The 15,057-nt window shown below is 41.0% G+C and overlaps 2 protein-coding genes across 3 annotated transcripts in view; both read right to left on the bottom strand.

Annotated features, from left to right (window-relative positions):
• LOC145450513 (broad substrate specificity ATP-binding cassette transporter ABCG2-like) overlaps nucleotides 1–15,057 on the bottom strand; it is a 169,857-nt gene that overhangs the window by 109,866 nt on the left and 44,934 nt on the right. The gene's annotated exons all lie outside the window — the stretch shown is intronic.
• LOC145450689 (chymotrypsinogen A-like) lies at nucleotides 712–6,239 on the bottom strand. The gene is made up of 6 exons (XM_080329193.1): nucleotides 6,085–6,239; nucleotides 5,937–6,013; nucleotides 3,476–3,576; nucleotides 2,927–3,089; nucleotides 2,624–2,869; nucleotides 712–947 (listed from the first exon to the last, which is right to left on the bottom strand). The coding sequence occupies exons 1-6, from the start codon at nucleotides 6,134–6,136 to the stop codon at nucleotides 786–788; spliced, it is 801 nt and encodes a 266-aa protein (XP_080185319.1). The 5' UTR covers nucleotides 6,137–6,239; the 3' UTR covers nucleotides 712–785.

The following is a 15,057-nucleotide window of genomic DNA, read 5'->3' as shown; positions in this document are numbered from 1 at the left end:
TTGAAAATTTTCGCGCTTGGCGCGTTTTGGCGAAGTGATTCGTCTCACTAAACAGCAGAATAAATGTCGGTTATAAGTCGCGTCAAACACGACTCGCTTGAGAAGGATCTGGAGGGGTTCGCCCAAGACCATTTTTTGCGGGAGGGTGGGGGCTTACGTTACGGTCCTTACTGTACTAGACATCATGTTGTAACCTATGCTACCTGAGGTAGATCAGATATTTCCTGTACGCTCTAATTCATAATCAGCTATAAATCTACACAATTCATGTCCTTATTTTACTTGGGGCAAGCTTCATGATTTTTCTGACACAGGACTAGCCTGCATAATGCTCGATTCGCTGATTCCAAGGGAGATTCGAATGACACCGATTCCAAAACCATTACGCTTTGTCTAGTACCATTTCGGCAGTACGGTAGTCTGCGGCAATCTCTTCCCGGTTTTCAAAAGCTGCTCTGGGCGGTTCAGACATAATAACTAATATCTGTTATTTTACCATTGATCCTACAAACATTGACTCGAAATATTTATAGAAATAACCTGCAACTTTACGTCTATGACTCTCTACTATGTATTTGTGGGATTTCAGAGATCAATGAGAGCCGTAAAAAAGGCTAGCTTGGATCGCGGTATGAAATCACTGCTCTAGAATATGAATCAGTGACTCGCAAACACCTGCGCTGCGCGGTCTTACATAAACACTGTCTGACATTGTCGAATGCTCATTGTTTATTTTACTGATTCGGGTATTCCGCTTGGATGCGAGGAAAAATGATGAATGGAATCTACTCCAGATCAGTGTTTTCGACGATCCATGGTCTGACAGCCGACAATTTAGCCCAAACACTTGGATAATCCAAGTCGCATTTGCTAGATCCCCAAGATGTGGCCCCGAGCAAGGTTGGGGTTCCGTTGATGGTTTGGACAATAGGTCCACCTGAGTCTCCCTGTGAATCAAAATTTCTGTATATAGTTGATGAAGCAGAATGATAAAAAAAACATTTCATGTGACTTTTAACTGCTTCCAAATGCGGCCCAGTCATAGGAGCATAAATATATTTATTCATATAATATAAATTAAGTATAATTACATATGAATGTTTATGGTGAGGTGATTCTCCAATTGCGTTAATTGGTACAAATACCATCGATAAGTGGAGTAGACGTGCCGATCCAAAAGGACATTTCCAGTCACTCTGTCGTCTTACTTTCATTTAAACACCGTATGCTCCCCCACATTCGACAGCATTGAATAAGGAATTGACTTCAAGTGAAATTCTAGTTCTAGTAATCAACAATAAAACTGGATTGCAGTAGGTAATGTTCTCAACAACTCTCAACGATATTGAATTGTAGGAACATGATGTAATCTGAAGCCATTGTAGACAGTAGTCCAACGCGCATAATAAACAAACTGATGAATACGGAATTTTATGGATGAAGCTGAATTTCGGTAAATTATTATTATTGATGATTGGGCTATAGAATGTGCGGGCCGTAGGCCTATACCAAATTAGGGACAATTACTTTTTCAAAAGTAGTTTCGAGCATTTATCACTCCTGGGGCGCAACTTGGGACATTATGGGGGCAAGTACATGTTTATTATTTACAAATATGTACCACCGGGGGCTACGATCATTTTAAACAAACCATTGAAGATGTGCCAAATAAAATTACTGGACGGGGACGGCCCCGGTATCACATACGACAGAACGAACTCTGCAACATGGGATACCATTTCCGAGACGATCAGTAAATTTTCGAGTGTTGCGGCGATTTTGAGCTTACGCGCACTGTCAAATAACAAGGTTCCATGAAAACCATGTCGATGGCAGTGCAGCAAAAAATGTTCCGCTGTTTCAGGTACTGTGCAATGTTCACAGAGATCAGTATCGCTACCTCTAATTCGTATAAGTGCGCTTTTGAGCGGTAATGGCCTGAACGACGTCGAAATATCAATCGTTGTTAGAGCCCATGTCGATTCATCGATGGAAAATGGCCATCAGTCAATGATCTATGAAAGTTTCGATAGTGAACTCCTTGCTCTTTCCGTTGATGTTCGGTGTTCCAGGTCGCTCTGCAACACTCTGCAGTATTGTCGTACTTTGGCTTTCGCCACAGTATGGCTAATTTCGTCCGGAAATGTCTGAGGAGGGGAATTTTCGCTGTCGGTCCTGGCAGCCTGACAAGCCAATTTGTCGGCCATCTCGTTGCCACTGATATCAGCGTGTCCCGGTACCGAGGCCAGGACAACGATGGCACCTTTCCGAATCGCTTGATTCAGCGAGCGGCCACATTCAAATACAACACTTTGCGTATGCTGTGTGTAATATCTATTTTAGAGCGTGGAAAATATCTAGTGCTTCTATGGAATAGACTGACGTTAGGGTCGAGCAAGGTCAAGAAAAGTTTATCATCAGCGACGCGATAGTAAACGCATGACCGGCTCCTTCTGTTGATTTAGACCCGTCAATGTAAATAAAAAGTTCCCGATTTTATCCAATGTCTAAAATATTTATTTATTCGTAGGATAAAAGAAAATAGGAAAAAAGCGTATTCAAGTTAGTCCATATTATGTCGTCGGCCTCTTTTTGCTTACGTTTCAACGAAATTTAACCTTACCATGCATGATCCTGCGCTGCCACCAGCACATAGCATGTTTGACGATTGGTAATAGCTGCCCCAGATGCTACTGCACTCTGCGTCGGTCCACACCGGAACATCCGCGTATTGCAAGGTCGTCGGCATTTCGTTTTGAGGACGGTTCTGTCCGTAGTAGGCGCTGTATCCCCATCCGCTGATAACAGCGGGACCATTGAATTGGGAAGTCGCGTCATATTCGGGACCCGGAATGACGACCGCTTGGACCTGGGAATTTTAAATGTCAGTTATGCGAATCTTATTGACGCGAACTGCTTGAATCACCGATGATGTAAATACGAGCGATCGCTCAAGTTTGATCACTGCATAGTCCATGGAGATGTCATTCGGGTTGTATTGCGGGTGTGCAAGAAATTCAGTTATTCCATAGCGTTCTCCTCCGCTAAACTTCTGAACTGATCCCACGTACACTGTCACCATGCTGGGGCTGGAAAATTTCTAATGTCATCCCACGTAGGCTAGACATGAGCGAACTTGGTATTTTCAAAACCAAATCCTGTATGCATTTTTGAGTTTCGAATCCGAATCCAAATTCGAATCCGGTGACGGGATGACTCAATTGTGTCATCGTGTGCATGAATTGAAATTTCAAAATTACTGTCGAATAGAGAGCAGAATCATGACAATGGTGACTCCGTCGGTGTCGCGTCAGCGTGGTTTAGCACATTTAGCACCCACTTTGCAGAACGGCGCCTTTCATCTTATCGCAACTCGCATTCTTGTGGTAATTGAAGACCACCGAGACGACTGACCAATGAGCGAGTGAAATATTCTAGCATGAGAATACATTATCTATTATCCATCACTACCTACTCTTTATAACAATGCGCAGCAGACATGATATAGTTCGAGGATATGATTGAGCCACCGCAGAAATGCCAGTAACCAGATCCATAGGGCTCTTGCAATGATACCTTCAATGAAAAATTGGGTGAAATTCGACGGTGATATAAATTTTCAATAATTAGCTTATTAGCTAAACACCATAGAATAACTTGCCATTTCTAAATTAACATAATGAATGCCACATAAAAATTCAACCAAGTGGTATCAAATCATGTGGATCAAGTCACGGGATTTCAACTCAAAAAATTATCATCCAGTATTCTCATTGGATACGGTGTTGGGAATATATCGTCAATCCTCATCCGTATTGGATTTTGCATAATGCGATTACAATTAATGTTTTGGCGCTTTGAGTATGAGGTGGACAAAATTGTCGCTGGCCAGCAATATAAAGGATGTGGCGTGAGGAGAAATGAAGGGATTGTATTACTTAGGGTTAACATACGTCCTCTTGGAGGATTTGTCCTCTTTTCTGAAAATTTTGGTTAAATGTATGTGGAAATTGGACTAAGATATAGGAAATCCGTACTCAAATAGCGGTCCGGTGGGTCTATCAGTTGAGCCGCCAGAAAGATGACCTTTTCTTTAGTCAACCAACGGAAAATCTCGTACAAAGTGGGTATTTCGGAAGTCGAGTCGTAAAGATGACCTTCCAAACTCGGAGTAAATTTACCATTTATTTTCCGGATTTTACTCCGGTATATTAAGTATGAAAATTTTGAAAAAGTGTCCTCTTTTCAGATTCCCAAAATATGGTAACCCCTAGTATTACGGGAAGTGTGTGGCGACAAACTAGTCCTACAAGGATCAATTCCTATCCGCTGGGTGGAAATGTCGAGCTATGCCTTACGCGACGCTCAAAGATCCAGAGTCACCTCAACACTGTTATTATAAGGGCAATGTTTGTTTGACATGTGAAAATAAGTCAAAATTTTGTCATTGTTTATAAAGTCAAGATTTTTTTGCAACCTGCTGTCGGTGGACTTATCATTTGATATTTTACAGCTTATAGCCTACCTACTGTATAGGCCCACCATTGTCTGCTCATTGTGAATCATAATCGGTCAAATGAAACAAATCGGGTGAGAGAGAGAGAGAGAGAGAGTTCTTTTATTCGTCAACCATGAAATATAGTAAAGGCAATGTCCACAAACATTCACGTCCAATAGTATACATTTTTTTAAATTTTCCAAACTATAATTTACACGGTATAGACTGGGAGACCCGATATGGCCGAAGTCTTCTAGGCCGGAGTCACCCAAGCATATTGGCAGTATTAATTATAATATGGATCAATTTCTTCTCTCAGTCAAGTAGCACCGCAAAGAGTAACGAAATAAACAAAAGTAAATAAAAGACAGCAACACTAGTGAAGGACGGTTACCATAGTTAACAGTGTGATCAGAAAATAACAATTTGACCCATGTACACAGTGGTAATATTATTGTAGCATATTAAATGAATCAAAACAATAAACAACACCACTGTGGTCATGAGATATGTTCTTCTTAGTACTTGGATAATATCAATTTGCAATAGCGAGCTTTAAATGTATGATAAGGAAGAGTACGGTAGAAAGTTGGTACATTGTTACAAAATTTCACACCTATATAAGATAGGGAATTTCTTGACAGTCTTGATGAATTCAATTTAACAAATAGGGACTGATTCTGTGAGAATCTTGTGTTATAATGGTGAATTGAATTGGGGCATTGAAAAAAGTTGTCGAAATATTCAGGTAATGTTCTTTCATTATATTGTTTCATGATTTTTACAATTTCAAATTCATACAAATCCGAGACCTTGAGAATGCCCAATTTTCTAAATTCAGGACTGACACTATACTACATGCAGGTATATTAGATATAATCCGAATGGCTTTGTTTTGTAATACCTGGAGCTTGTTGATATGCTTCTTGTAAGAGCAGCCCCACACTGTTATTCCATATGTAAGATGGCAGTGGACGAGCGCATGATAAACAGGTAGGAGAAGTGATATTGGAACCAGCTTCTTCAGGCGATAGAGTGCACCAATGCCACGAGATATTTTGCTTGCTATGTAGTTGATGTGATGGTCCCATACTAGATTATCATCAATAATAATACCTAGATACTTGACAGATTGACTGGTTTTAATCAAAGAGTCCTTTAGTGACGCGGTGTTGTGCTCAACGTACCGCAGCATCCTAACTGCATGGACATTGGTTCTTATATCAAGATGCGCATGATGAAAAATTGTGATGTTAAGTGGAGAACATTGTCAGAACGAAGCAACACGGTGTGTCACCAGCAGTTAGCGCACAACGCCAGTGTTGCCAGCCAACAACTTCTGCTGTAGAACGTTCTTTCTCCATTCTTGGCAAGATACTTAGTAGTAGACACTTTCTACCTACACTTTCTAGTAGTCACGCGAATCACTTTCTCTTACTTGCCAAGGGTATTCTCCTGCTGTGGCATCAACGCCATTAATTATTCTTGAACCAGTTTGCACATTTCTCGGAAGACCTGAATTATATGTTCGATTTTCATGTTATTCTAAGTCTAACGGATAGACCAATCTTGTAGTAAGTACTTACTGCTTCCGAAGACAGTTGCAATTAAAGCCAGAAGATAAGTTGTCTTTATCATCTCGAGGTTCACACGGTTCACAAGTTTCTTTGTAATGTGTTAATTTTGTGACATCAGCTAGTTTATATACCGGAATCCTAGTAATTTATTCTCGTACTATTCGTCGGTGGGAACGTGAATCTGTATTGACTGACGATAGAAGCAAGAAGAGTGGGAGTTATCACACAATCTGAAAGCAGCTGTCAATTCACAGCTTGGCGACATCGCATATAACTATCTCGTAAGCAGAGTCGTGACTGCCGCATCCCATTCCATAGGGGAACTGGGCGAGCTCGGAGGGGGCATAAAATTATTTCGCAATTCAATCTACAGTATGGGCTATGTTGAGGAGATTTATTCGAATTGAAAATTTTATTCCCGACTTGTGCGCTTTAATGTCGCTAGAAGTATTGTGCCGCGACACACCCATACATAAATATGAAGTTTCGGCCATGGCGTGACTACGCGAAGTGGGTTGCCAAAAAGATCGATGGCGAGAAAACCTTGACTGATATATACACATATACAATTCAGGGATATCAAGTCATATCCGTGGTCCAATTGTCTATTGTTCATATAGGCGCATAAATGGCCAGCGCCGAATAGTCCTGTCCTGGCAATCTGAGCCCCAAAGTACAAATGCCACCCAAGGGGTATCTAGGCTTGGACAACTAGATAATTCTAGCTGTCTAATTTCACTAAATTAGAGCGAAATGCCAGTACTCTAGTTCTAATCTAATTTGTGAAATGATTCTATGCTCTAATTCTAATTCTAATCTAATTCGGGAAATGATCCTATGTGCTAATTCTAATTCTAATCTAATTTATTGTTTTCTGGAAAATACCTTGTTGTCCGTGGCATTTTGCAGCGAGTTCACAAGAATATCCCTCTCGCGCAGGGAAATCCAGTGCCGAGCCACCATCGCATTACTTTATTTCGAACTTGGTTAACCTCATTTGCTGGCGTTCACTGCTGAAGAGAGCCAGTCGAAAAGCTTCCAGTGGAATAAATTTAACAATATGAACGTATTGTTTGCTGCAACATTGAAGTTTTGTACTTCGAAAAGCCTATTACTTACACCGCACCTACAATCATAGTAGTAATTGTGACGAATAATAGCCATGCGTTGGTGCAACTCCGAAGCCGTTTCAGCTAGTGCGGAATAGTGTTGTTGGGGACAAGCGAATAGCATATTCTGAAATAACAACAATAATAATTTGAAACTGCAATCAATTTGAGCATTTCAAAATGCTTTACTTTGAGTTCCTCCAAAATTCCAAATCAGACCGCCGGCCGCATGTGGCCCGCGTCTTGGTGACCCCTGGTGAGTGCAAAGCGAGCCAAGCGTGGTGAACAAACGTTAACCATTCTCGTGGTTTTGGGAACGCACTGTGATTTGATCTGAACTGAACCTGAATTTTGCCGTATTATTTCTCATTCACAATTTAATTCAATATCCAAGTTTTTTGCGAATTCAGTAGTTCTAATTTTAATCTAATTATAATTTGGAAAAAGCTGTGTAGCTTTAATTCTAATTGTAATCTAATTTGGAAAAATTGTGTGGCTCTAATTCTAATCTAATTTGGAAATAACTGCGTAGCTTTAATTCTAATTCTAATCTAATTTGGAAAAAACCGTGTTGCTCTAATTCTAATTCTAATCTAATTTGGAAAAGCTGAAAATTCTCTAATTGTCCATGTCTGGTGTCTAGATATCTACTAGATATCTAGTCTAGATATCCCTGTCCCCCCCCCCCACGGAGGAAACGATGCGCATCGTGAAGAAAAGCCAATATTGTATCGTGTGGGTCTCACGTAAGAAGTTTTTCTATTGGTTTAGGGTGGTACGTTTGGGAAATTTCGACATCATTCTATGTAGGGATGGTGTGAACGTGAGGTTCACGTTCGCGTTCTGTGTGTGAACCTCGCAAATTTAGAGGTTCACGTTCACAAACGAACCTTGGTAGGTTCTGCACTGTGAACCTTTTTCATATATTACAATTTGCACGTCATTACAACATCTTTGGTTGAAATTTATCGCATTTCAACTGCGGGTCACTTTATGCGTGGCGCTGACAGCATAAAAAATCAACACTAAATGAGCATGAGCATGCACCTTGACAAACTCAAAAGTTTTACCTACTTTGTTACAAAAGTTTGCTCGAAATATCCAGCTTTATGTTTGTGAATATTTAGTGACTCTCTGTTGTGAGCTTGACGCGCAATCACACGACATCACGAGCGAATACGCCTCATGTAGGTAGTCAGCGAATGATGCTTATTCCAACAATTCATGAAATTGATATCGCAGTCTGATGTAAAAAATTTAGCCAACGCACGGGGTCCACCTCAATTTTATATTTTTATTGTATCATAAAAACCAAATGCGTGCGATTGGGGTGTTGTCTACTGCTGTATAACTTCTTAATGGGGTAAAACCCATAGCACATTCTGCTCAATATCCCCGTAGCAACACTCAGACGCCCAACACATTGTCCGGTCCGGCCTAGACCATTAATAAGGCGTAAGGTTATATTATTTGGCAAGTTCTCGTTGAAACTGTTGACAAAGCGACGGAAGATATAGATTTCATGGAATTAATATATCATTTGATTCCTCCAGTTGATACATTTGGCGACGCTTAAAATATGTACTCAGCATTGCGGGATAGTGGGCCCGAGTCGTCGCTAGGTATAATTTCACAAAAATGCAGGGTTATAATTCACAATATGACATCACGCGACGTCATGAGCTTCACGTTCGCGTTCACACAGAACCTTTGAAAAAGGTTCGCGTTCACACGAACCTGAACCTTTCAGAGGTTCACACCATCCCTCAGCAGAAGGGGAGTCCCAGGGTAACGACACGCAACAAAGTAATTATTAAAAACGAGCCTGCCCTAGAATATAGCGACTTCTCATAACGATTAGACTGTCGCTATTCGAATGTTGTTGAAAAGGGGCACCTCATGAGGGTAGGGGGAAAGCCACCCTATGTTACACTCGAAATCAGCGTTTTGGGGGCTGACGAATTGCTGTTTCGGTCCTGCTCGTAAAAGGCAGCAAATATTTCGCATTTCGTTCATCCTTTATGACAATTGGACCAGAAACAAATACCGCAGTTAAACCTAGAGCCGCACATATAGGCTTTCCAGTAGTTGCAAGGTTCACATAAATTGATAACGGTGATGGCAATACTTACTTATAGATATAGTTCGATGTCGTACTGCACGTAATACGGGTGGGTACAGCTGAGAAAAATCAGGTGAGACGTGAAATTTATATCTGGCCATTAAATCCGTGTCGTTACGCAATGTCAGCCTGTGCATATGCATGTGAATATTTCATGCAATGATAATATCGCTTTTCAGTTTTTCCATTAATTCACTTGAGCTTATCTTAAAGTTATCAGACTAACCTAAATTAGAAATCCATTTCGCGTGCAGCAAACCATTCATATATGCGCAGTGCGTACAGGACCTGATAATGCGATGAGCTCAGCTGTTATGTATGATATAATAATAGAAATACATGTCAGCGGATGAATAAACAACCAGCGCCTTTTTTCCTCGCATATAGCTACATTGGTGCTCATCGCAGTTGGTCCGGCGCATGATGACGATATATCCTGACATTCAAATGGCAGATGAGGCAAAAAGTACACTTCCTAGTTCTGAAACACAAATTCCATATCCAATGGAATTCTTTCATCCATTATTTGCAGAACGGATTATTATTTTGGAACTAAATTAATTTTTCGAACGCGGGGACATTATAGCATTACTCACGCCGCTTATTCACTCGGAGTGTGTGATTTCGATATGTAGGGATGGTGTGAACCTCTGAAAGGTTTAGGTTCGTGTGAACGCGAACCTTTTTTAAAGGTTCTGTATGAACGAGAATATGAACCTCATCACGTCACGTCACGTCACATTGCTAATTCCAACCCTACATTTCAGTGAAATGATAGCCTATATTTGTGTACGCGATAGGCCTACCTAGCGACGACTCGAGCCACATAATGCCACATGCGGAAGTACAAATTGACGTCTTATACGTCGGCAAATGTATCAACTGGGGCAATCAAATGGTATAATAATCAATTCCATTGATTGCTCGAATAAGCATCATTCTATGACTACATGTAGTGTATTTCGCTCTTGATGTTATGTGTCATTGCGGGTCAAGCTCACAGCGGAGAGTGACTAAATATTTACAAACGGAGAGCTGATGATTTCGAGCAAACTTTTGTAACAAAGGAAGTAAAAGTTTTGAGATTGTCAAGGTGTGGGCTCGCTTAGTGTTGATTTTTTTATGCCGCCAGCGCCATGCATAGAGTGGCCCACAGTTGAAATGCAATAAATTTCAACCAAAGATGTTATAATGACGTGATAAATTGTAATATATATATATAAAAAAAAAGGACAGTGCAGAACCGAGCAAGGTTCTTTTGTGAACGTGAACCTCTAAATTTATGAGTTCAACACACAGTCACGTTCACACAATCCCTATCGATATGTATGATATTGTGTCATCCATGTCTTAAGAAAAAAATCCGGAATATGTGCCATTAGGTGTATGAGTTAAACCAGTGGTTCTTAACCTTGAGTTCAGCTCCCGCAGGGAGCGATTTCGATTTTGAAGGGGACGGAAATACCCAGTGGGCGATATGGGGGACGCTGGGCTCAGGGAGGTGGTATGGGGGGCGCCGAAGAAAAATGGCCACGCAGTAGATGATGTAGTAAGGACATACGATTATATAGTAGAACTATAGTTCTATATATCCCCGAGTTCTCATTGCAAAGTAACATTCGACAAAATCTGTTAAATCACGACGGTTTTCGTTTCGCTAATCGCAAATACCCGCCGACGATGTTTCCATGAATGCAGTGGTTTATTTTAATTAATGTAAAATTAATTTGGCGTACTTTTGGATTTTTAATTCCCTCTTAAAACACTCCCGTCACCCTAGTCACTCCAATTCATATCGAAACCTTCCTATTAGGGATGGTGTGAACCTCAAAAAGGTTCAGGTTCGTGTGAACGCGAACCTTTTTCAAAGGTTCTGTGTGAACGCGAACGTGAACCTCATGACGTCACGTGACGTCATAATGCTAATTCCAAGCCTATCTTTCAACGGAGTATTAGCCTATATTAATGTACAATTGCACAAGATACCTAGCGACGACTCGTGCCACATAATGCCACAATGCTGACGTACATATTGGCGTTTTAAATGTCGCCAAATGTTTAAACTGAGGCAATCAAATGATATAATAATCCCATAAAATCAATATCTTCCGTCGCTTTGCCGACAATTTCGACGAGGACTACCCAGGGAATATAAGCTTACGCCTTAACGGTCTAGGCCAGACCGTGCAATGTCGTCGGCGTCTGAGTATTGTTACATTGATATTGAGCAGAGTGTAAAACAGGTGTCTATACTTGCCCCCGATATTGCCCCATTAACAAGTTATACAGCAGTAGCCTACACCTCAATCGCACGGATTTGGTTTCAATGATACATTAATTAACATATTAAGTAAAGATTGTCCCCGTACGCCTGCTTGATTTTTTACATCAGAAAACAATATCAATCTGATTGATTGGTTGAATTATCACCATTCGCTGACTACATGTAGTGTATTTCGCTCGTGATGTTGTGGGATTACGGGTCAAGCTCACAGCAGAGAGTCATATCTAGCTTTCCGTTTGTAATCACGAACGGAAAGCTAGATATTTCGAGCAAACTTTTGTAACAAAGCAAGTAAAATTTTTGAGATTGCCAAGGTGCATGCTCGTTCATTGTTGATTTTTTATGCTGCCAGCGCCGTGCATAGAGTGGCCCGCAGTTGAAATACTATAAAGTTGAACCAACGATGTTATAATGAAGTCAAAATGGGAATATATGAAAAAGGTTCACAGTGCAGAACCTACCAAGGTTCTGTTGTGAACGTGAACCTCGAAAATGTAGAGGTTCACACACAGAACGCGAACGTGAACCTCACGTTCACACCATCCCTACTTCCTATCTTTTCATTGTATCGCATAGTTTTGTCGTATTTTGATATGATGGACAATAGACATGTTAATAAACTGATACTGATAGCTCGTGCTAGTCTCCACAAAATGTTCTGAACTAGGTATTGTATCCTGCAGTGCACTGCGTGTCGAAATCGAAAAAGGCACTGTATAGGCTATTGTACAACTTCACTTTTGAGAGTTATGTCCTTTGTACATTGAAGATGTTTTGAAGCTTTTTGGCCAAAATGACTAAGTAAATATACTTGTATTTGACAGCTACGAAATTAAATTGTCAGAATATTTCTTCATCGTATCATAAAGGATGATACTGCTTAGTGTTGTTACCCACATTCATGTTATAGTTAAGAGCTTGGTGCACTGTGCAGTACTAAATTCAATGTGAGCAAAGATCTCTACCACATTCTCAGTTCATTTAGTAGTCACACAGAGCTATAAAACAAAATCCAATACAATACGTAGCCTACATCGATCTCTAACCAAATGCTGTGAGCCTGTAGGCCTTATCCCGAGTTTAATCCTGAAAATAGCACATACAATTATTATACCGATAATTAGTGGAGTGGTCTAATAGTGAAGTCCCAACCGAAAACCGGACTTCGACCACTTACCCATTGTTTTTTACTGCAGTCCTTAAAATATAGGGGGCGCCAGACCTAGGCAATTTTTGAAAGCGGGCGCTAGAGAAAAAAGGAAAAGTACTACTGAGTTAAACTGTCATAACGACTAGGAGAAGTGGCCCTACTTTGATCTCAACTTAATATATTTTTGCACTATTGTCATTTTGCCCCGCACCAGTGTTTACTCAATTGATTCCAGAACTGCCCTTCTCATTTGCTGTTCGGCGCCCATTGCGGCAATAAAACTGAACTCAGCGACGCTGGCGTGAGTCGTGGTAAAAGTTACCTTTTCTTGGTTATGAGGTGAAACCATGGAATCGGTTTGCGTGGAGAAGGGATTGGAGTCTTGCGGTAAAGCACCACGGTTCTTGCGGTGTCCATTGAGCCTTCGTCGGACCTTGAAAATCAATGTATTCAAGGAAAATAAGCAAATCAGATCCGTAATTTCGAGAAAAGGATTGGTTCCAAGGGCTGCTGGGTCGGTGGTGCTGTGAAACTAAGCAGGTATCGGTAATCGGACGGACTGGTCGACTTAGAACTGGTTCGGACGTGGGGAATCCGACTGTTTAATTAAAACCAACCAACATATTTGTAGAGGATGCCTTCGCGATCTCCATGTATGGTATACCATTCAGTCAATAGTGTACGCACGACCTTCAGTCGCCCCAAACCCCTCAACAGTGCCGGTACCTAACATTTTCTCTGGGAGATGGCCTACTATAAGTAGCCTATACCTAGTAAGCCATGGCTGGGAATTAATGAATCGCCAAACAAAGTGATTTATAACCCGCTGGTGATCTGAGAACAATCTCAGTCTTCCCTAGATAGTTTCTTATAAATTGCAGGAATCCCTTTACTGCTCGTGCGGAAGATCCAACTCAATAAGCAAGACTGTAAGAGTATTGCGATGTGCAAGAAAATACTGGGTCTTCTCACTGCGTCCCAAATCGACTGCGGCGAACTTCCGATGCTATAGATCACCAGAGAATGGTGGACCTGTTTTGCGGTGAGTGTGCATTTGCTAGTAACATTTAAATATGCTTATCATCAGGTTTGTAATGTCTCAAGTCATGACTCGACTCGAGTCCGACTCGAGTCACGATTTTCTGATGACTCGACTTGACTCGAGTCATTTTCTCAAATACAGAAATGAGACAACACGAGTCGAGTAAATCTGTGTATTCATTCGATTTGGACTCGAGTCATTGTAAATGACTCGAACCAAGTCATATGACTCGAGACTCAGGCGGCCAAGTCCGACACTTCATTGTAATTTCTAATAATAGTAAAGTAACCACACTATTGGGATTTCGTCTATTGGTGCTGGTACTTGAAAATGCGACCAGAAACTGCTAAAAGTGAGGAAATTAGTATATTTTAAATATGAACCATTCCATATCAGGGTTGTAACCAAGTCACAAGGCCCCGAGTCACAAGTCAATCTCAGTTTTGACTCGAGTCAAATCGAGTCATTTTCAATTCACCACCGAGTCAAGTCCTATTCCAAGTCAGCGAGCAGGGGGGTCGAGTCCGATTCATGGCATTATAACTCGAGTCCGAGTTCCCGTTATTGTGTTGACTGCTCAGTTTCCAGTTAAAATCGTGTCAAACCCACTTTTTATAACTCTGGTGGTATCGATTGATTCATATTTAAAATATACTAATTACCTCACTGACTTGGACTCGGACTTGACTGGGTGGCGAATTGAAGACGACTCGACTTGACTCGAGTCAAAACTATAAAAGTGAGATTGACTTGTGACCTGGTTACAACCCTGTTTATCATTCCTTTTTGCCACTTTCGGTGATAGCTACCCGGCGGCATTATGGTGACTTGGGGACATTTTGACAAAGTTTGAAGCCAGTGAACAACTATAAGTATATCAAAGTAATGCATACCGCAGGACCTGCATCCCGGAGGCGAATTTGTCTCGTAACATTTGTCCAACTCCATTATCATCTCATCTGCAATGCGTTTGCGCTGAACGCGAAGATATTTTCGTCAACGACTATTACGGGATGTATCACAAAAGCCCAACGACCACTCGTTTTCTCCGTGTCGTCGTCACAATGCAGCAATATCTAGCTGTTTACTGTGTAGCTTACCGACTTTGCATATGGTTAGTAACGTGATCCACGGAAACAAATCGTGCTGTCGAATATTGATAGTCATGTTACAATGAAATCAACGTAGTTCATGAAGTTGAATCGTTTACTTATAATTAGACTTTGACCGACCAAAGATGTCTGATTGACTTCAACAGCTATTGAAGTACATTCG

Source organism: Botryllus schlosseri, chromosome 11 (assembly GCF_051294905.1).
Source record: "Botryllus schlosseri isolate E-star chromosome 11, Bs_hap1, whole genome shotgun sequence".
Lineage (NCBI taxonomy): Eukaryota > Metazoa > Chordata > Ascidiacea > Stolidobranchia > Styelidae > Botryllus > Botryllus schlosseri.
The sequence above is the reverse complement of the archived record's forward strand: the minus strand, read 5'-3'. Positions and strand labels throughout refer to the sequence as shown.

Bases quoted from the DNA above. Each gene is read 5' to 3' on its own strand.
- LOC145450689 (XM_080329193.1), bottom strand. From the start codon at position 6,136: ATGATAAAGACAACTTATCTTCTGGCTTTAATTGCAACTGTCTTCGGA. The intron at 6,014-6,084 runs GTAAGTACTTAC...CATATAATTCAG, and splicing joins TGCAACTGTCTTCGGAAGCA to GTCTTCCGAGAAATGTGCAA. The intron at 2,870-2,926 runs GTGATTCAAGCA...TAAAATTCCCAG, and splicing joins CGCTCGTATTTACATCATCG to GTCCAAGCGGTCGTCATTCC.